The 21622-nt window shown below is 42.5% G+C and overlaps 1 protein-coding gene across 1 annotated transcript in view; it reads left to right on the forward strand.

The window, feature by feature from the left end:
* The window catches only part of CDH4 (cadherin 4), a 420515-nt gene that overhangs the window by 336517 nt on the left and 62376 nt on the right, over nt 1-21622 (forward strand). Inside the window, exons 6-7 of the mRNA XM_085241473.1 lie at nt 793-937; nt 14371-14543. Of these exons, the coding sequence (XP_085097599.1) occupies nt 793-937; nt 14371-14543 (318 nt within the window). The remainder of the gene's footprint in view (nt 1-792; nt 938-14370; nt 14544-21622) is intronic.

Below are 21622 nucleotides of genomic sequence, written 5' to 3' on the forward strand. Positions count from 1 at the left end.
CTCATTTTGACATGCTGTAGCTGTCCCTTTTGTTCAGAAAACAGATGCTCTTGTTTTCCAGCATTATTACTGATGGTTATTGCTAATAAGATAGAGCTGCAGTTCCACTTTAGTTGAGGACTTAACGCTGTGGCTCCGGTTATCGTAATGCTTCACCACTGATATTTTAGTTAAGCCTGAGAAAATATTTAATCCTTAAGTGCACACGGGGGCTCCTAGCATTTGAAGGAAAGGGACTGTTCTTGTGTCTTTTGGTGCATAGACCGATGGGCTCGGTTGATGTTGCTGCTCCTAGAGACTATGATTAAAGAAAGAATAAACAATACTAACGCCATTCTGGAATCTCTCCACTTATTAATCCCTGTTACTGTGGGTATGAAAGGCTGCAGGTTCCCATAAGAAGCCTCTCGAGTCAATCTCATTTCCTCACTGTGTTTGGAACTAAGCAAAATTTGCTCTTCAGATTGTCAGACTAGGTTCAGCACATCTTAGAAATTAGAACAGAGCGGTCTATTAGCTGCGAAGGGCATGGCATCACTGCACCAGAGTCTAAGTGTTTCCACTGACAATATTTTAAAATATTATTTCAATATTATGTTAAGCTTTGAAAAAGTGTGCATGTCTGGAGTTCAGATGGAAACCACATCACTGCTTTCTCCTGGAATTACATACCCGCTCGGTTCAATTGTGAGAAAGTATTTATGAGGCAAAGCCAATTCTTGCAAAGTGTGGTTTCTCATTCTGCAACAAATTCAATTGCTGATATTATGCTTTCATTGTGCTTATTCCCAGCTCCGGGCTCATGCAGTGGATATGAATGGAAACAAGGTGGAGAATCCTATTGACCTTTACATCTATGTGATTGATATGAATGACAACAGGCCGGAGTTTATAAACCAAGTGTATAATGGATCTGTTGATGAAGGCTCTAAACCAGGTACAGTTTAAAAAAAAGTCTTAAAGTTATCACAAGCTTTCAAACGTTAATCTCGCCTTGGTGGCTTTGCCTCCTCTTGAAATATGGGGAATGGAGGAGAGCTTTTCTTTTGCTGGCTCTTTTGTTGAAGACTGATGGAGGTGAGAACAATTCAGCTGATATCTATTTCTCCTGATGCAGAGAAAGTGCAAACTGGGGTTAGAGTTAGATCCTGGCAGTCCCTTCTTAGATGTGGATTTTGCAAAAACATCAGCTTTGGGAAGTAATGCTTTGTATTGCCTTTCTCATATGCTCATTGCAGGTATGCAGTGCCATTATTCCAAATACAAGTACAGAAAGCAAATCCAGCCTTTTCGTGATCCTATGACCAAAGTGTCAAATACCCAATTCCTTGGTGTTTAATCTAGTTGTTTACAAGCTCAGTATCATGGAGCTGTTGTCTCACATGGGACTTGATGCAGCCCTGTTGGTGGGAACCATAGAATCGCAATTGCTTGAGCTGGAAGGGACCTGTAAATTTCACCTAGTCATGCTCCTGGGGTCCCTCTGAGATTGCCAGGTCTTCCCCCATTCTCACAGATTTTTTGTACAGAGGGTAAAATTTGGAAAAATCAGAAGCAGATGTTCTGAAAAATGATGAGTGAAAAGTTAGCAAAAGTGTAAGCTGTACACAATGTGCAAGTGATGATTTTTATACAAATATGCTTATATATTTGGAAAATGCAGTTGTAAGGATCATTAATGCCTTCTTTTCCCTGATGCTGTCGAGCTGTTAAGTGCAGCAGAACTATGCAGTTTCTGATGTGGCAACCAGGATTGCTTTAGCTTGTTGCTGAACGTAACTGGTATGGGTACCGTCACCGGTGCTTTTGTAAGTCACCTGAAATCAGGTTGAGACTTTTTCCAAGGTAAATGGAGGCTGAGCTGGGGGTTAGGCACCACATGGCTCTGTTTGGTGTCAGAGAACATCCGTCATGGCTCCTCCACTGCCGGAGGTGTCACTGAGAACTCTCCGGCGGCCGCTGCTTCTAACAAGGTGAATCGCAGCTGTGATCGATCGTCTTGCCACGCTGCGAGGCACAGGCTGTGATGGTGACACATTCTGGGCACTGTGTGTGACAGTACTTCTGAGGAACGGAGGGGTGCAGCGTTCCTTATGGGTGTGCTTTGGGGTGAGGTGCAGGTGTTGATGCAAACCCTGCTCTTGGGAGGTGAGCGAGCAGTCCCCTGGCAGCTCGTTCTGATGCTGTCTTCCAGGAGGACTTCTCCTCCTTCCCTTTGAAGGCCACTTTGCAGCGTATCAAGGTTGGAAGATTAATATATTTCCGCAGTGAGTCAAAATCCTTACATCTTACTCTAGGACAAATCAATATTCAAAGTGTTCCCAGATGTTTTAACTAGCTGTGCTCATTTGTGTGAAAGAAGCAGCAAATTGCATCCTCTTCTTGTTTGAAATCCAGATAAGCCTTTGAGCTATTAAATCAGAATAGGATACCTTTGCCTACAAAATGGTTGTGTCTCTGCTTCCAGCAGTGATTGTGGTGTTTTGTATCCCAGACTGGAGTGTTTGCCTTTGAGGCAGGTAGGTAGAAAGCAATCTGTTTTTATTCAAAAGCAATTACATTTGTCTTTGATGTATTTGTTTTTTCCTCCCCTTTCCCATTTAGTCAGTATTCTTTTAAAGGTTTATATTAGTATTGAATTTCTGTTCCTTGCTTTTATAAATCCATCTGGGAATTCGGGTATCCGAGGTCTTCATTCCATGTACCTGGCAATAAACATGATGTTATGTCTTTGAGAAAATGATAGAGAGGTCAGATACTGTCTGTGGAAGTCTGCATGCTCCTCATTTGCCTCAAAGATATGTATGCCTGTTCTGTGCAGACACAAGTCTAAGCAATATATTTAGCTAAACGTAGACCTTGCAGAGATTTGGAAGCTTCTTTAGGTTGATTCAGAATATTATAACAACTAAGGAGGCACAACAGCAGCTTTTGGAAAGGAAAAACAGGGACCCAGAATTTGTGATTGTCTGTGGCCATGGCTGACAAATGAAAGATACTGGGTACTCTTAGAGCTAACAGCAAAACTTGTTCAATATTGATTCAGCAGCAAGTTACATGTGCCTCTGTACATATGCATATGTGAGTATATCCATGTATAAAGTGGAGATCTGCTGCAAGCAAACCAAAAAATCTTATTATATAATATAGGAGTTGAGCATTCATTTTCCACTATTCATTGGTATTGAACTGTGCCTGAGGACTGAAAACGCTTCCCTGGGCATTCTGTGCGACTGTTATTTCTCACATCCTCCATATGCCCATTTATAATGGTTGTGATTAAAAATGCAGCTTTCCTTGATTGCCGTAGTATCTGTAATGTTCTTAATAAATTTGAGCACCTTTTATGAGAAAAGTAACTGTAATGTTAGTATCCCAAATAAACGTTGACTCTGTGGGCAGCTAGTGTGAGCAGCCAATGTCTGCTTGAAGTCAGTAGGAATTTTGCCCAGATTTTAAAAAAAGGAAACGGGACATATGGAGCTCGAACTCTACCCATGAACATTTCCCAGAGCAAGACCATCACAGATAAGCTGTTGAGCACAGACCGAGCAGGGCACGGTGACCTTGAGCTGGAGGGAAAGCCCCTGCAAGGCTGCTTGGCAGGGTCAATGGAGCCCATCGCATTTAAGAGGAAGAGAGGCCCTGCAGTGCCGTCATGGGGCAAAGCAATAGCATCTGGCACAGGATCCTGTGGGCAGAATAGTGCCTCCAGAAGATGCTGCAGCCTGGTCCCGTTGTGCAGCTGGGATGTGGAGAGCTGGAGGAGAGCATCCTGCCTGCAGGATGGCTGCAAAGCATGCCTGGCTATTGCAGGGCTGGGAGGGTGGCCAAGCAAGGTGTAAGACGTAACCTGCTCTCTCTGCATTGAACAAGGCAAAAGGAGGTAGCATGAACCAAGGAAATGGGAATGCAGGAAGGACGGTGCACTCCAGCCTGTGGAGTAGTGCTGCTGGGCACTTTGCTTCCCATGGAAGGAGCAGGTTTGGTTTAGCCTACGAGACAAACAGCCTTCACAGGGGACTGTCCAAGAGCTGGAGTGCTGGCAACAGTGTGGAGTTCTGGGGCAGCAGCAGGGCTTGTGACCCAGTGCTGCTCAGCTCTCAGCCTCCCGAGCTCCCAGGAGCTCTGCAGCATGTGAGTCACCTTGAAGCAACCCTTGACAGGAATAGAAAAGAAATCATCAAGGATTATTAATTATAATAGGTTGTTGGTGCTGGTTAAGATTATAATAACTTAATTGAAGTAGTGTCTGACACCAGAGCGCAATGCTCTCAATAAAAAATTCTCCGTAGTGTGAACGCATGTGTTGCAGCCTGCCCTATGTAAATCCTTCAGTGTGTGCTGGCTCTTACACTGCACTGCATTTCTTTTTCCTTTTTTGATACTCTGTGAAACATGTTAATGTATTTCTGGTTTATCTAGCCTAAGGTCATGCAGCTGGACAGCTTAAATGTGTAAATGCAGGCTCTTCCAGAAATGCAGAGCAGGAATAGCAACGCAGGATTCTCTTTTTCACATGACCATCTTTCTTCCTTTCTCTCTTTCCCCTCACAAGTTGTTTTGATTTAACGAGCCACTGTTTGAAAGTGTATCTTAAAAGGCCATGTTTTACTCATATTGAATAATGTTCTGCCTCTTTGAACTTTGCCTCTATATGAAGAACACAGCCAAGTTTTAAAAATGCAGCTGCAAGCTAGAGCTGAAATCCCCCTGGTCCCTCTGGCAGCCTTAATCAGCAAAGTTCTCCCGGAGCTACCCAAGCTGCCTTTCAAGCACTGATAAAGCGAGACGGCTCGCACAGCCTGGGTTCCTGCTGCCCTTTCAAAGCCCGTGGCTCTGCACAGGTTTGGAGTGGGTTTTTCCCTCTGTTCGACCCCAATTACTGCCTGCCAGGAGCCCTGTGCTGCAGCAATACACCCGGCCTGCCTCCCAGGGGTGTCCCAGGGAAGCGGAGTGATGCTTTACGACAGTTCGTATGGTTTCAGAGTGATTTAGGATGGGAGTGTTTAACTTTTAGAGGGGGAAAAGACAAAAATAAAAGAAATTTAGTCACAAAACAAAAATGTGATGGAGAAAAATTACTCTGGTCGCTCCAGAAGCTCAGTTTTAATACAGCCAACACAAAAAGCACCTTATGGTGGGGTGGGATGTCTTACTTTAGCAAAGTATTCGGTTCTGAAAAGGTCAATGTGAAATGGTCCGCAGTGACTCAAATGCTTTGCTCTGGGTTGTATCTATTTTGTTTTAACAGAGAGATTGTCAAAAATTAACGCATCTCTCCAAAGCCATTTGTTTCTGTCAGATTGGCCTTTTCCATTCCCATTCATCCTTTCCAGTTCACTGACTCCATAGATACATCTCGGTCCCTTCCAAGTCAATAGCACAAGTCCAAGCTTCAGTTTTGGCCAACTCTTTCTATCTCATGGTTCTGTGTGAGCAGAATAGTTTGTTATGGTGGTGTGAAGGCATGTTAAAAATGGACAGTCTCTCAAAATAAAGGGAAATCAGTATTTCCAACATGAAAATATGTTGTAATTTGAAATTTCCCTGTCTGCTCCTGATTTCATGGAACTCTGACACAATAATTGTTGATAGTGTGCCATGTGAAAAATGAAATCGCTGGGAGCCAAATCTATATCTGGCAAATGGCATTTAAGAGAATCTCATAAAAGCAAGCAGTATATTTAATAATAAAAAAAAAAAAAAGGATTTTAGAAGTCGATTATTCTATTAGTGTCCCAGTTTGTTTATTTTATATCTATGCTAGAAGAGATTCCCTCAGAGATTAACACCATGGGCTAATGCACAGATGGGGCCAGAAACTTGAAAGTCATCTGAATATTAAGAATTTAAATCTTTAGCCTCAGTGATTTGAACAGAAAGCCAATTATGAGGCTGAATTAGTTTTCAAATTAAACTGCAATTTAAAGCTTGTGAAATTAATCTTTTAAAGCATAAAGTTGCACGTGTGTATATATATATTCATGGCAAGAATCTGGATTCTACATCTGTAGCTCCCTCTTCTTTCCCATCCTGATAATTAGAACAGAGGCAGGGGGTGTCCTGCAGGTTGTTTCCAGTGAAAAACCAGGGCGGGTGCTGCTGGGTGGTGTGGGAGGAAAGGAAAGCATCAGTGCCTGAGATCGGAGAGGCAGCTTTGGTTTTAGAAATGAATGTGGCAGCGAGTGAAGACCCCTTTTGTTCTATTGTGCATCATTACAGCAACGTCACTGTGCTGCCTGTCTTTATAATGTTTAATATTCTTTTACCAGCACGGAGGTAGGTGTTGGTACGCTGTGCTGAGGACAGCTCAGGCTGAGCAAAGCACCTGGGTACGTTTGCAAAGCGCTGTCAGCTGTGGGCATCGCATGGGGCCAGGTGCGTTTTCCTGCTGATAGCACTAAAAGCTAGAAATAATGCAGATGCCATATACTAGAGAGACCATGTGCAGAAAAACTTTTAAAGTGCCAGAGTTTCTTCAGGTTTTCCCAGAGCTCCTCAAAGTTTGGGTGCATCACTTCTCGGTTCATCCCCTGAGCATTCGCATCGATGCAGTGCCATGCTAGTCTGGTCCTTGCACTTCATGTGCGATTATAAACACACCTTTGTCCATCCCAAATCTGTTCTCTCACAGATTGCACGTGGAGTTGAGATACACGATATTCTTTTTTTAAGTTCTTTTGGTCAGCCAAGCACAATTTTAAGAAATTGTTTTTCTGCACACACACTGTGGTGTTTCCCATTTTGTTTCGAAGTGAGTGGTTATGAAATCTGTGCTCTTCTTAATTTCCTTTTCAGAAGTATCTAGTCCCAGTAGCAAGGAAGTAAATTACAGGGATGTAAGTGAGAATAAAATGCCGGTGGTTTTACCCTCCAGAAAAGATGGCCGGGTTGATACAAGGAAAAAAGGTGGAAATCATGTTCTGAGGCCACTCCTCAAGAGAGTTACAACACTGTAGGAGTTCACTCTCCACTACTTTTTAATCAGTAGTTGCAAATAATACAGTGTTATATACATAGTCTATATTTATTTTATATTATAATATAGAATCATAGAAAGGTTGGAATTGGAAGGGACCCTTAAAGCCCAACCTCCCTGCAATGAACAGGGACACCTACAGCAATCAATCAGCTCCTCAGAGCCCCATCCAGCAATACATGTATTACCACAAAGCAAATGATCTACAGATGCACTTAATACAAGAGAACAGGAGCAAGAATTATAAGTGATCAGGAGTTGCAAGAGGCAAAGCCATTCAGCCTTTCCAGTGCTTTAGGCATTCAGGTGTCCGGGAGTGCAGGTGCAGATGTACCTGTACACTGTTCTTCCTTTCAGTGTGTTGAACACAAGTGTAGTTTCCACCAGTCTGTGAAAATTCACCACAGCTGGCCTGTTGAGAAACTGTGTTAGGAGTCTGCACAGCTTTACTCTCAGTTAAAATCCCAGGGCTGGATTCGAGCCTTGTGTAACCACAGGTGTGTGCTGCCTGGCACCTCGCTGCTTGCCTGTGCCTTTGGCTGGGCATGCCACCCAGCACAGCTTGCTGCTGCCGGTCAGGATATCTTGTCCCAAGTTGTGCTTGCTCCATTTTTTGATTATGCCTGTGGGAATGGAGAGGGTTCTGCAGGCGCTCGGCTGAGCGGAGGTTCATCAATTTATGCAATCAGAGCAGTTTGCTCAGAAGCTCAGTGTGCCTTCCGTGAAGGTTTGCTTCTGTTACTCTCTGCAGTGCACAGGGGCTCGCTGTGCTGCAGTGCAGGAGCTGTTTGCCAATCTGGCCGTGCCCATGTGCACTGCATTTGGTGCATTTCTCCATTGTCTCTTCTGAGATATTGGCTTTCTTTTTAATGATTAGAAAGTTTTACTGGGTGACAACAGATGCTTCAGCTCACTGAGCGATCTCTGCAGCCCCTCTTGCTCTCTTAACTCTCATTAGGCCAACTCTTGAATTGTTTGAGGCTGAGGATCTGATGTCTCCACTAATTAGGAAGTGGCATCCTTTATGAATTAGGTTAGCTGCTTGAAAGGTCAAAAATTGCCAGTGATTACAAAAATAATGGTGAAAGAGAATGACAGCAGCATCCGTTGTGACTGAAGGAATATCATTTAAAAGGAAAGTGCTGTTTCTATTTAGTTTTCCATCCAGAATGTGTGGGATGCAGTTTAATTTAAGTATATTTGCAATTTATTATATCTGCAGTAGAGTTTTAGGCACATGTCATCTTGATGTCTTGCATACATCGCACACTTTCCTATTTACCTATATACGACTCCACTGAGCACCTTTGATGAGTCAGCTCCTCATTTTTCACTCGAAGCCTTTAACAATAAATATGTGAAAGTGCTTCAAATCACCTATTGAACACATTTGTTCTCACTTGAGGACGCAGGTTTGTTTGCTGAGACGTTTTATTCTTTGACACTACAGCAGTTCTCCAAATACTGCACTAAAATCCATTCTTATGACAAGGAAAATTCTGCCCTGAGGAGCTGTGTGCTGTACTGGATAGAGTGCTGCTGGTCCCCAAGATGCATGCCTGGAGGCAGTGTCTGTCCTTCATTGAGAAGGGAAGAGCCTCATCTGTCAGTTTGTTGTTTTGGTGGGTTTTTTTTTCAGTTAAAAATACAAATTGTACAGGAACGCTGAGGCCTGCTTATTAGTAAGAAAATAACATTTCATGTTGGGAAGCCGTGTGTAAATTTTTGTGTATCTCTGTGCTTAGAGAACTTGCTCAGGATCCCATAGCCCTGCTTACCACCTTGGTGCTGTGCTGTCATGACGTGCGTGGAGTCATGCAATGGGTGAAGTGCTCCCATTGTGAGCAATGCCATAAGATCCCATCCTCAGTGGGGAAGGAAGCAGTGTCAGGAAATTCTTTTGAATTGAAAATTGTATTTTTAGGAAGTGCTGTAAATTTTACACTACTGTTCGGTATTTAATTTTCCTATCAACAATTACCATCTTCTTGCTATCTGGCATAGGATGCAGAGTATTCACTAAGTAAGCTTTCTGATATAGGAAAAAAAATTAGGAGGAAGGGGAGGTTTCCATTAGTACAAAGCCATTATTAACTTGGGTTAATGAAGATCTAATGTAATATGGCCATCACCACATGTCTGCACATAATGATTCAATCCTTTTCTATGGGGGAATGATTAAATTAAGTATCTTGTAGGTCAGAATTAGACTGAGAAGGTTAACTAACCTTGAATGATTCTGCAACCATTTACCAGCCATTAAAAACATAAATTGTAAGATAAAGCTCAACAGAGAATCAGCGTTATCAGTAAAACAAATGGATGAATTTTTAGCTTTTCTGTTTATATCACAGGAGTAGACAGAGAGGATTATGTATTTTTATAGTAGCATGTAGTATAAAGGGTGAAGTGAAAGAGTTTTTTTGTCTTTTTTCTATTTGGATTCCTGGTAAGTGCCCATTAGCTCTTTCTTTTAACATGCATTAAATCTAACTAATGGATATCAAACCAGCTTAGAAAAATGGTAATTACAAAGCAATTGTAACAAAGACTTTGGAAGCACAACTGCACTGAGACACTGTCTGAATGCCTTAAAACCATGAAAGCCCCGACTTTATGGAGAAATGCAGTTGTTTGGATGGGAGAGCAGAGATTGCAGGCACAGTGATGGGAATCAGCAGATTTTGGCATGCTTTGGGAGCAGAAACAATCACCCTGACTCTCAAATTCCAGAGTGATTCTGGGGAGACATTGGTTTACGACTGCATTGCTCATATAGATACAGGGCAGCTATCTTCCTTGTTTTCCTCCTTTTTTTAACTTACAAACACACAGAGATCAAATGAGATACAGTGAACATAAAATCCTTTTTTAGTCTTTTGCAAGCAGATGCAATTAATTTTAAGATCGATAAAACTGAAGATACTGGTAAAAACGATCTGTTTGCTTCCACCACCCTGCATTCTGCAAGGTATTATTTTGCCTACGCCGTAGAAAGCTTGATTAATCTAATGGGAATATTTTCCATTATGGGTGCTTTCAAGCATCTCTCTTGTTTCTTGTCTGTTGTTAGACTGAAACAAAAGTATCTCATTTGAAAAAATAATATCTGGAGATGGCAGTCTCTGGGAAATAAAAGTGAATCTGTTGTGAAGTTCAGATTCTTGGGGTCTTGCATTTTATTGATAGATCTCCTTCATCGTGCCATACATTAATTTTAACTCAGGTGATATATGAACTTGGCACATTAGTTAATGAAAAGCTAATGCACAGTAATCTTGTCATCACTAGCTGTGCATGATAATTCAATCTGTTCCTCAGAAGAGCTGTTCAACATGCAACAAATTTGATTTAATAGTGACATGATGTACTAGGTTAGGTATTTCATTTAACATACCATGCGCCTGATTTGATGAGAAATGCTTCCCTTTCAACAGGTTATCTACCTGAGTTAGCAGGCCAGGTGTGGGGGTTAATGCAGTTACATCAAACACCGTCTGGACTGGGTGTTTCTTATTTGATACACAGCACAGACTTGGGCACATTCCTGAGTTTTGGCGCTTCATGCATTCATTTAATGTTGTCAGCTTGCTTGTAGGGAGGATGTAAGCATGTCTGCTACTTCAGAGCCAAAATTAAAGCTGATAATTCTTCCACACACTGGAGGCATGAAGACCCTCTTTCCCCATTCGTACCGTTCTCTTTTGTCTCCATCACCAGGGATCAATGTTCACTAGGGCCTGAAAGGGCTGATGCACTGTCCCTGGTTTGTGGTAACTGCTGCCAGTCTCTACTTGGGCAGGGTGCAGGTATTTAAAGGATATGTGGTTAATGCTTTGATTTCTGCAAATGCACGCTCACACTCTACAGCTGGATCAAGCAGTCTGTACATTACTTAGGATTTTTTTCATTTAAATCCTAACAATCTGAGCCTCAGTTCTCCAGTGTGTAGGAAATGTACGGTCTGCCACTGTTCGTTTGCCTCATTTGTGCAGTAATAGAGGCTGTCTATGAGGGTGCATTTCCTTTATTTTAATATAAAGTATATGAAGATATATCTCCATGCATAGGATATAGAAACACGTCATTATTTACTATAGAGTGGGTAAATCATCACCAACCACCTTACTGTAGTGGGAGACTTTTTATGGCACCCAGAAGATGTTCGGCACTGTAGCAGTATATATCAGCAGCACTCTGCTGAATATTCTTGTACACAGATATATGTTTATGCCACTCACTGCGGCACGTCAGTATGTAAAGGATACATTTTACTTAAAAATGGAACAAATGCACAGAAATCTGAGCAGGATGTTGGTGGTGAGCACGGGTCGGAGCAGCTGGCCTCCTGGGAGCACTCCTTGGGAATGGCTCTCAGCAAAGTCATGAGGAGATGCCATCAGGCTGCTGCCCTTGGGTCAGCACAACCAGGTGGGAAATGCCTGCGTGCAGGAACCTGAATGGATGGATCAGCTCTTCCCAGCCACCACACAGTCTGCAGAAAGAAAGGAGTCAATTGCAACTGTTTTCCAGCAGACTGTGGCCAGACAACTCGCCCCGGGGAGCAGCAGAGAGCTGGGGAAGGAAGAGCTGCTATATTTCCATCATGTGCTGTGGAGTGCTGCAGCCATGCAGGGCCTTTTGCAGAGGATGCTTTATTAAGTTGCAAGTTAGTAATTAATGCCAAGTTCCTCTCTTTATTTTCTCTGCGGTTGAGTTTCATAAGGGAAATTAAAGAAATGAGATGGAGAGGGAGCAGATTGCCACTTGAAATACAGCTCCCTGGTGCTCCACTCATGACTTTAGAGACATTTGTCCAGTCTCTTCTCCCTTTATGAAGACGTAGGTCAAACGCTGCTGAAAGACTCATTTGTTTTGGAGCAGATGTGCTCAGTCCAGTGGTCAAAACGTAGCATGGCAGAAAAGGTCAGGTAAAGAGTGAAGGACACCCAATGCATTTAGGGGTGCCTCATTCATAGCAGAGCTACCATCAGGTCACCCCATGTGCACCACACCTGCACCCCCTTTGCCAGGCTGGGAACCCATCACCTCCCTCATGTCCTGGTTTGTTTTGGAAACTGTGTGCAGACTGAGAGATCCTTCCAGAACAGTGGATGTATTCAACTGAACCCCCCCAAAAAAATTAACTTTTCTTTCTGAGCTGCACTAGAACAGAACCACAAAATACCACCTGTTGTCTGGAGTACATCCCAAGACTGCATATGTCCTAAAATAGATTCTGTTTTCCTCTTCCACTTCTGCTTTCATTAGCCCCAGGTTTTGACATTCTGTTCAGAGATATTTTCTGTATAGAATGCATTAAGATAACATAGATCTCAAATCAAACATCTCTTCATTCAGCATATTTCCTATTTAAATTTCTCCTGTACATTTCGTCTGTACCTATCTAAGGAATGGCTTTTTTATTTGTATCAGTTGGCTCATGATAACTGGTTTTGCAAAAGAGCAAAAAAAAAAAGAATGCTTGAAGAGAAAGGAGAAAAGAAAATCCTTTGCTTGCGCAGCCTTGTTTCAATTCAGTGTTCCTTCCGTCTCCCGAAGTTTATTGATTGGGAAAATATTAAAGATGTTGAATAGTTTGTTTTCATTTCACGAATGTGAATCAGGATTAGTGCAGAAAGATAGGAATGTATTCATCATTAGAATTTGCCTTACACATTCATTTAATTTTTAATCTATAATTCTTATTGAACTAAAAAAACTCTCAGGGATATGTATTACCACAGAGAACAAAAAGAGCCCTGATGGAGCCGGATGGAAAAAGTTCAGCAAAGAATTTTCCACATTGCTAAAACACAAACTTAGGAAGCCACTTCTTGCTAATGCTGAAAAGTGTTGTTTTCCCAGATTGGGGGAAGATGCTGGGAGGTTCCTCGCATGCTGAATGTCTTCAGGACACTTGACTAGGCTACAGATTCGAGTGTGCTGCAGCCATTGATTAGAGCTGCTGATTTACAGCATGGGGTAGCTCTTTTAATTCTCTTGCAAACAGATACAAGCTCCCTAGCTCTTAGGGCTCTCCCTGAGCTGGAAACTGGTTAATTTTGTGACCAAGCTGGGCTTGTTAGATCAGACATGATGCAATACTGATGTAGCTGTACGGCCTCCAGTTTGCCAGTGGCTCACATCTAACAGAGCAGGTTGAATGAGCTCGGCTTGTTGTCGCAAAACACATAGCTGTGTCTTGAGCCCAAGTTCTTGTTGGGACAACTTTGCATCTCCTCAAGTTTGACACGCTCATAAGGTGTTGCATCCTGTTTAGGGCTCTCAAATGAGCAGTGTTCACGTGCTAAATTCCATCTCTCCATGGATGCTGTTGGTTTCTGATGGTCATTAAACAAGGCTATGTCTGGTTTCTCTGTCTCTCTTTGCCTGCCACTCCTCCTCTTCAGGTCTCATATGTTAGATTCATAGACTGTTGCAGATTGCTTTTTACAAGCAGCATGCATCTGCCCTTTCAGTCTTTCTCTCCAACCAACATAACAAGTGTAAAGCTGGGCCCTATGAGCTCTGGGGGGTCACAGGACCATGCAGCTGCAGGAGTCCATCCAATCAAGTAACATCTTTTACCCTCATAATTACAATTTCCCACTTTAACAAAACACCCCGCTGCCAAACTCCAGTGATAATGAGTCTGTCAGTGCATCAGAGCACTCCCAACTGTATCTAGAAAGTAGGGATGATTTTTTTTTTTGCAAGGCAAATGAAGACACTGATGATTAGCAAGAAACAAACCAATGATTCAATACATCACTGGCCACACATACCAAATCATTGTTTATCCATCCTGCTGGGCAGCAGCTGTTCCATTCGCTCAGCAGAAATGTTTTTTTTTCTCTGGAAGGAGCTAGAAGGATGGATGTTTCTCCCAAACAGGAGGCAGCAGAAGGTTATTTGCTACACTGGGCCTATTGGTGGGGTCCTGGGTACATTGACGGGGTCCTTCTGAAGCTGCTGAGAACTCTAACAGGCTATCTGCTGTTAAACTCTGGAAATGCTTTTGAATGCCTGTGAATGCAATGATTGGTAGATGGAAAAAAATCTCCTAGGAGAATCTATATGAAATTGCAGGACAAAAAAAAAAAAAAAAAAGCTGCCCTAAGACTCACAATCACTGAAAGAATTAGAAGTTAATCATTGATATCCCCATGTACCTTCTTTCTGTATATCAGCTACATGTAATCAGTCTCCTTGCAGATCATCTAGTCTCAGCACTGTTGCTATTTTCGTATTCCTCACCTTGTCTAGACTGAAATGGGACGTGGTCTCCCTGCAATTCTGAGTAAAATGCACGTCCCTGAGTCTATGGGACTGCAATCTGCTGTGCAACGAGATAATCCTGACATTTTGTCTTGTCTTGTTCCAAGGTACCTATGTGATGACAGTGACTGCCAATGATGCTGATGACAGCACCACGGCGAACGGGATGGTGAGATATCGAATCGTGACTCAGACCCCCCAGAGCCCATCGCAGAACATGTTCACCATTAACAGTGAGACAGGAGATATCGTCACCGTGGCTGCTGGCCTCGACAGGGAGGTGAGTTTGAACACAGCCACACCAAGTTCCCAATTGTATCTTGAATTCAAACTCTACAGAAATTGGAGTTGCAGTGTGGAGTTCGTGGTCTTCGCTTCTGCAGTGACTGTGGTTCATGGTGGCTTTGGTTGTCTTAATCCATAGTGGTCGATGGAACTCTGGGAGAATCTTCCAACTCAAGATCTGGTATTTACCTTGTGTAACAGTGCACTACTCAAAGATGTAGAAAATCCAGAAGGAACGGGGAGATGAATAAATTGGCATTTATCCTCCTTCTGTCATGGAAAAGATAAAGTGGTATATGTCTATAGCCCTTTCTAGACCTATCTTGCTTAACTCTCTTTATATTATCTTTGGAAGCAGTTACACAGCCTGTATTCCGCACACTTGGCATGTTTCATGATGGCATTCTTGTATCATTTCCAGATTAGGAAAATGTCTTTTGGTGTATGTTATCAACCTTGTGATTTTGGTTTTGTGTGCAACTCTGTTTTTAATACCTCATCTTCTTGGCATTTTACAAGGTACAGCTTCTCCAAATATAGAAAAAATATCATTTCAAAGGACAGAAACATGCTCTGTTAATATGAGCTATGTAGTATGATTCTTATAGCTCTGCCTTCTTTGATTCTGAGCATAACTCAAGGAGAAGGCACTGAACATTAAACATTTAACAAAAATCAACATAACATCAGTGGTGGCTTGGAGTGACCGTGAAGGAGGAGGCAGCAGTCTGTGGGTGTGAAGTGAAGGGAGAACTTAAATTCTGCCTTTTTTTCCCACTTGGATTGTATGCTTTCTGGAGGGTCACCTGTCCACTACAATTGGGAGATTTTTTTTGTCAACTTGTAAGTGATAGGAAGGGTCATTTGTTCCTTGAAGGGATCGCCACTGATAGTGTGCTGATGCAGCCAATACAGAAGTAAGACCTTGTGTAGCCTTCAGCTCAGGTGTTTGAGTTCAGGCAGTCCCCAGAGACAAGAAGTCTGTCAAAATGCATTTTTTTGAGAGTGCCAGGGGTGCATTTCTGAGAGAAGGGATCAGAAATTGGGCTAGTTCTTCCATTCTCTCCTTTCCTCTCTCACGACTAATGGCAGGGACCGGGTGGATGTACATGGGTGCCCTGCTGCTGACACCAGCCCGGGGAGGTGACACCCTCCAGCACATTGGGCATTTATTTCCTGCCAGATCAGCCCCATCAACCCTACTGCAGTGCTGTAACAGGTGATGGCTGGTGTGCATTGCTGTTCACATCATTAATGTTGTGTAAATAAGCGTTCATCAGCATTCATTGCACAATCTTCACAAACTTCACTTGCATCAGCACAGAGAACTCAATGACTCATGCCTCTTCCTTGGCTGCTTGGGGCTGCTTTGTGGCTTTGGGGGTGCATGAAGGGTACAGAGCAATGGGGGTGGCCCTCAAGAGGACAGCAGCAGGAGACCCAGAGGAAGAATCTGAGTACTGGCAGAAAAATGGCTTTATGGGAATGACTGAACATTTACTGTCCCCCTGACATCAGTAGGGGCGAGCACTTTAATGTAGGACTTTACAGATAAAGAAAGGTCGTAGGTTTATATTACTTTTAGAGACATGGATTGTGATAGCAGGTAGAGAGGTTTTAATCTCAGGAAATCAGCTGGAAAAAAAAAGAGGCAGGTGATAAATAGGGGAAAGGGTAAGCCACAACGATGATATTTTTTCCGATTTATCTCCTTGCATCTGAAAGATATTAAAACTTACAAGGTAACCGTATGCTTCACGTTCGTCCCCCTGTTGCACCAGGTCTGGGAAATGACAGCAAGGTGGCAGTTTGTGTATGGAAATCTGGTGCTGAGCATCCCACAGCTGATAGCAGGGTGAGCAAGGGACAGTGGGAACGAGTAGAACAAGCTGCTGTGGGCACAGTCCTGGGGCTGCCCTGCAGCTATGGGGTATGCTCGTTCCCAGTGCTCTCTGCTGCCTTTCAGGCTTACATCTGGAACCGACGGAAGGTTTCTATTTTATTAACATAAAATTATATTAAGTCTAAACTGAAAAATGTGTCTAAGCTCTCCCATGACTGTATCGCAGATTGTTTTTTTGTTTTTGTTTGTTTTTCCTCAAATCTTGAGAAAGCTATTAGGAGTAAATTTGGTTTAGCTACTGACATTTTCTTGTTATTAGGGAAAGGAGCCGAAGAGCGGTATTTGGAATGCAGCTTTGTGTAAATTAAAATGTTAACAAATCTGACCTATTCAGCTGAAACTACTACAGCCAAGATAAATTCCCTGGATACCAGTTGTTTCTCCAAATGCTTATTGACACGTTTATCAGTGCCTATAACACTGTTATTTTAAGCTGTGTTGAAAGACAATCAAGTTTGCAGTCTCAGACCAGTCCTTCCACCTTACTACTGCAGTGCAGAGGTGCCTTGAAGCAGGTGTGAAAGTAACTGTCAAAGCTGTGTGGTTTCGGAGGGACGGCTCCATATTCCAGATCCAACCTTTGTTTTTCAAAAGGGAGAAAGGTTGCTTCAAAACTGGTGTTTCTAGCTCAGCATCTCTTCTGTGTGCTCTCTTGGTGCTCTCAACGTCTCCACTTAGGGACTTGTTATTTATTGGTTTCTTTCGTTATGTTCAATTCAAGAAATGTCCAAGAGGCTGGACTAAGCTTTCTGTCTTGCTTTGTGTTGTGGGACATGTTTCTGTTAACCTACAAGAATCCTACTTAAAGACAAATTCACGTCATTTACTGCTGTTTTTAAACCCTCATTTCTACAAACCAAGGGAGGAAATTAAAAACTCAGCCTCTAAAATTGTGCTGATCCCTCTAAATGTGTCTGACATGCAGTGTAGCTGAGGTATTAAAATATTGATGGCTTTAAATTTATCTTACCTGGTTCCCATTCATCTGAATGTAAATATGGTTACAATGCTCTGTGTCCATCCGCTCATTACCACTGAATGGATCCCCAAGGAAGATAAAGATAATTGGACTGCACTTCATAAAAATTATTAAAGGAGGACAGGTTGGCAATAGTCTCATTTAAGCTCCCAGATACCTGAGGGTGAAAAATGCCAAAGGTGGAACAAAGAAACGTCTACCTCTGCACTAATAGGGAAAGTGATAGGGATTTAGTGTATGCCAGAGGTTCAAATGTACATTCAAGCAACCGGGCTGAGATGAGAATGTTAAAAGCAGATACTTGCTCGAATACAGGAAATGTCAAGAAAATGTATTACATTTGTAGCTGATTTAGGAAACGTAGGGGGGAAAGATGAAATCATGATTGGACTACAAAGTTAAAAGGGACGGCTGTGAACATAGGAGATGAACAGGTTGTAACAAAGTTCAGTGGTGAAGGGAACCATGCTATTTTCTTTAATACGTGGCAGGCTGCTGCAGAAATGGGTGGTGCTACAAGGAACTGCTAACCCAGTGATAGCTCAATTGAGCAGTTTATCTGAATTCCAGACATCATTGCTCTTTTTTTCTCCACTCAGAAGAAAACAACAAGAGGTAAAAAAGGGTCAGCTGTCCCCAGCTGGGGCTTGGAAACAGTCAGAACATCGGTATTGCTCTTTTCAGTTCTGAAAAGAAGCATTTCTCCTTATAACAATGGCAAAGGGACCAGAGCAGTTCTGCGTGTTTGCTCTGTTTGCCCATCCCTGCTCATGCTGGGGTCTGGCAGCCACCTGTGAGCTCCCAGTCCAGTGATGCAGCTCCGTCAGCTCTTCTGATTTCTCTGGGGGCAGAATATCTGTCCGAGTAGCACCGCAGACCTGCACTGGGGCTACAGTACATACAATATCATCTCTAAAGAGCTCCCATTAAATATTTTATGAACACAGACTTTGAGCAAGCAAGGAAAAAAGAAAGGGAAGAAAGAGATATGAGAGAAAAGGGGCTGGTTGATTCCATGCTTTGCTGGCAGGCCAATAAACGTCGAGATATCTCAAATGTCATCCGGGCTTATTTGAGATAATAAGTGTTTTGGCTCTGCGGTGCTTGTAACATAATGTTGCTAACTTTCTGAGACTTCCTTTGAAAGGAGACCCTTCCCAGCGTGTTCGTCTGGTGCTAAAGGAATAAAGGCAGTCAGGAGCTCTGAGCTGCTTCCTCAGAATTTCTGAATGTTTATACTTCTTTTAAAAGTGATTGGAGCTCTGCTGCTGCAAATGTTTTTAAAAATACATGAAATCCAATTCTATGATTACTACACTTGGCTTTCCGAAAATGTGATGTTGCTAGCCTTCCTTAAGTGAGCGGAAGATAAAAGGGAGCTCTTGCCAGGAACTGAGTTAGTGCCTTATTTTATTTATGGATGAAGCGGCAGGATTTGGATGGGGAAGAGGGAAAGTTCTTTTTATTGGTAGAGACTGTTGATTTCTTTTCCAACACTGTGATCTTGGAGCAAATACACATTTGAGTTAGAGCAGAATTCTGAAACATTATGTTAAAGAGAAAAAAAATTATGGTACCCTGCCCCTGCAAAGCCTGAGCCATGATTGATTTTACCATCTGTAGGAACTATTTCTTCTAGGAAACAGCAGTCAGGCATCAGCATGGGAAGTCCCTGCACACCTTCAAGAAAAGAGTAGATGTCACTTAGTGACATAATAGGATGGACTGATGATTGGACTGTATGATCCTACCAGTCTTTCCAACCTAAATGATTCTACAATATCTCCAGGTCATTGCTTGTACCTTTTCAAAATCTCCCTGTTGACTCTATTTCAGATGTTGACTGAGAGTAAACAAGGTGATGGGAATTCATTTAATAGCATTTTGGTTGCTACAGTTTGTCTTTTGTGGAATATTCCTTAGGCAGCGTCCCACTGGTTTGAGATTGCCCAAATACAACATTTCTAAGTTGGGTTTGTCCCTTCCAACCACCCACTACACCAACTGCAACGCACGGCTAAGACAGAGCCTTGCTTGCTGCACAAGGAAGCTTTCCTCTGACTGGACAGCCCATTTCTATGAATTTGGACCACAAACCCCCATAGCTGGCTTCCAGACTTGCAGGCACTCAAGGTGTTTTGCCTGTGTTTTCTCCTGAGAAGCCACACATGGGCCACATTTCATCGCAGGGATGGGTGAAGTTCGTAGACATTCTGGTAGATGAAAGCCACTGATAAATGTCCCTTATCACTGAATGCTGTGCTATTCTTGATACACTGTAGATTTTCAGGTCCATGTAATAAAAAAATATAAATAATAAGGCTTTATGTATTAATATGCCTGAAATTATCACTTAAAGATAAAACTGGTTAAATTATTCAGTTATAAAATTATCCCATTTCTACAGCAGCATATCCTGTCAAAGAAAGAGCTGATTAGCCTTAAGCTGAATTTAGATTTATGCTTGATTCTGGTTTATGTTTCTGTATCATATATAGGACTAATTTGAGCTTGCTCCATCACTCCAGCATGCATTTCATTTTCTCATTACAGGCAAGGATGACCTTTTTCAGCAAATTATGGAAAGGAGCACTCCCATTCATCAGTAAAAATGGTTCATTTTGTTAACACCATTTTGTGCCTTTGGAAATGTATTGTGTGCCCAGTGGAGGGCCACTCGTAGTAATTTGACTTAGTGGAAGTTAGCAGATGGAAAGGGCTTGGGTCTGCTCTGCACGCTGTTGGCCCAGCATTGCTTCATGTGTTATTATTTTTGATAGGATTTCCTTGATTATAAAACTGATAGGTGGTACTGACAGCTAGGTAGAACTGTGAAACTGATAAAGCTGAGGGCCTGAAGGATAAAAACACGAGCAAATATCACACTAAAAAAAAAAAAAATAAAAGACGGGGCTTTGGAGATGATAGTAGGAACTTCTAAAGAGTAAAAGCTTTCAACAAAAAAATAAATGCTTGTAAATAGGCTGGAAACTGAGGAAGCCCAATGACCAAAGAGGGAAATAGCCATTGTATTTACTTCAAAAAAAAAAAAATAAAAAAAATTCAGCTGCAGAATGATCAGGACACACATGCAATGGGCTGGATAAATGGTGCCCATGGTGTGGATGTGGATTTTGTAAGCAGGAGCTCAGCCTAGCTCTGGTTTCCTCTCCACACTGCTCTCCTCCCAGTACTTTAAAACTAATGGCCCTGTTGTCACTGGGGCTTTAGAAAGTTAATAACATTGACAAACAAAGATAAACACTAATGAAGGAAGTAGGACAGAGCAGAGAACACAAGTTAATCATAGTGCCTACACAGGCAGAGCACACTTCATGATAGCCTGTATTGCTGGCCCCTGACTGTTAGCTGTCTGACATTCCATCCCTCACACCTCTGCTTTTGGGGAAGGAACAGTTGCACATCCTTCAATAGTGTGGCCAAACAGTGCCTGTTTGGTTAAAGGAGCTGCTCAAGCTGATGGTTTCCATGAAACCTTATACTCTTCCTGTTATTTCAGCTGTGCACCATGAATTCTTTGGGATTCAGACAGTCATGGCCAACATGTTGCCAGGACAGCAGTCCTACAAATCCTCTCTGCTCTAACATTTTTTTAATGCTGATTTTGAACTCACCTCCAGCATTTCTTTCTGTTGCTGTTGGCTTTGCTGAAGCGCCCTGTTCATGATTGGGGCACACCAGCTTCCTCAGCCAGCTCCTGCCCTTCAGGGGAGGAAAACATCATAGTAGTTTGTGAGGGATGAGGAAGGACCTATCATTTTTTGGCCATGCCATCAGTTTCAGAGATTGGTTTCACACTTGCAGTAGCTAAGGGGGCTTCATCTGTCATGATTCTATGATGACAAGGTTTATGGCCCATGGCTGTCAGAGGTTCTGATGAGGATGCCACCTCAGCCCCACAGCACTTTTCTCTGGAATGAGCACCTGACAGGTGGCTTGCAGTTGTCTTGCTCTTGTCCCAGCATTTAATTCCCCATCACGTTACATTTTTAATAAGGAAAACCAAATGGAACAACAATGTTGCTTTCATCAGTCTAGTTGCTCTGTGAAGTTTTTCATCTCAGGTCCCTGTGCACTGTGTTCTGTCTGAACATACATGCAGGAGGATGCTCCAGCACAGAACAGACAGAACGAGTGCATGAAGGTAACCTACAACCAGTTTACATCTCCT

This window comes from Meleagris gallopavo, chromosome 22 (genome assembly GCF_905368555.1).
Source record: "Meleagris gallopavo chromosome 22, MGAL_WU_HG_1.1, whole genome shotgun sequence".
NCBI lineage: Eukaryota > Metazoa > Chordata > Aves > Galliformes > Phasianidae > Meleagris > Meleagris gallopavo.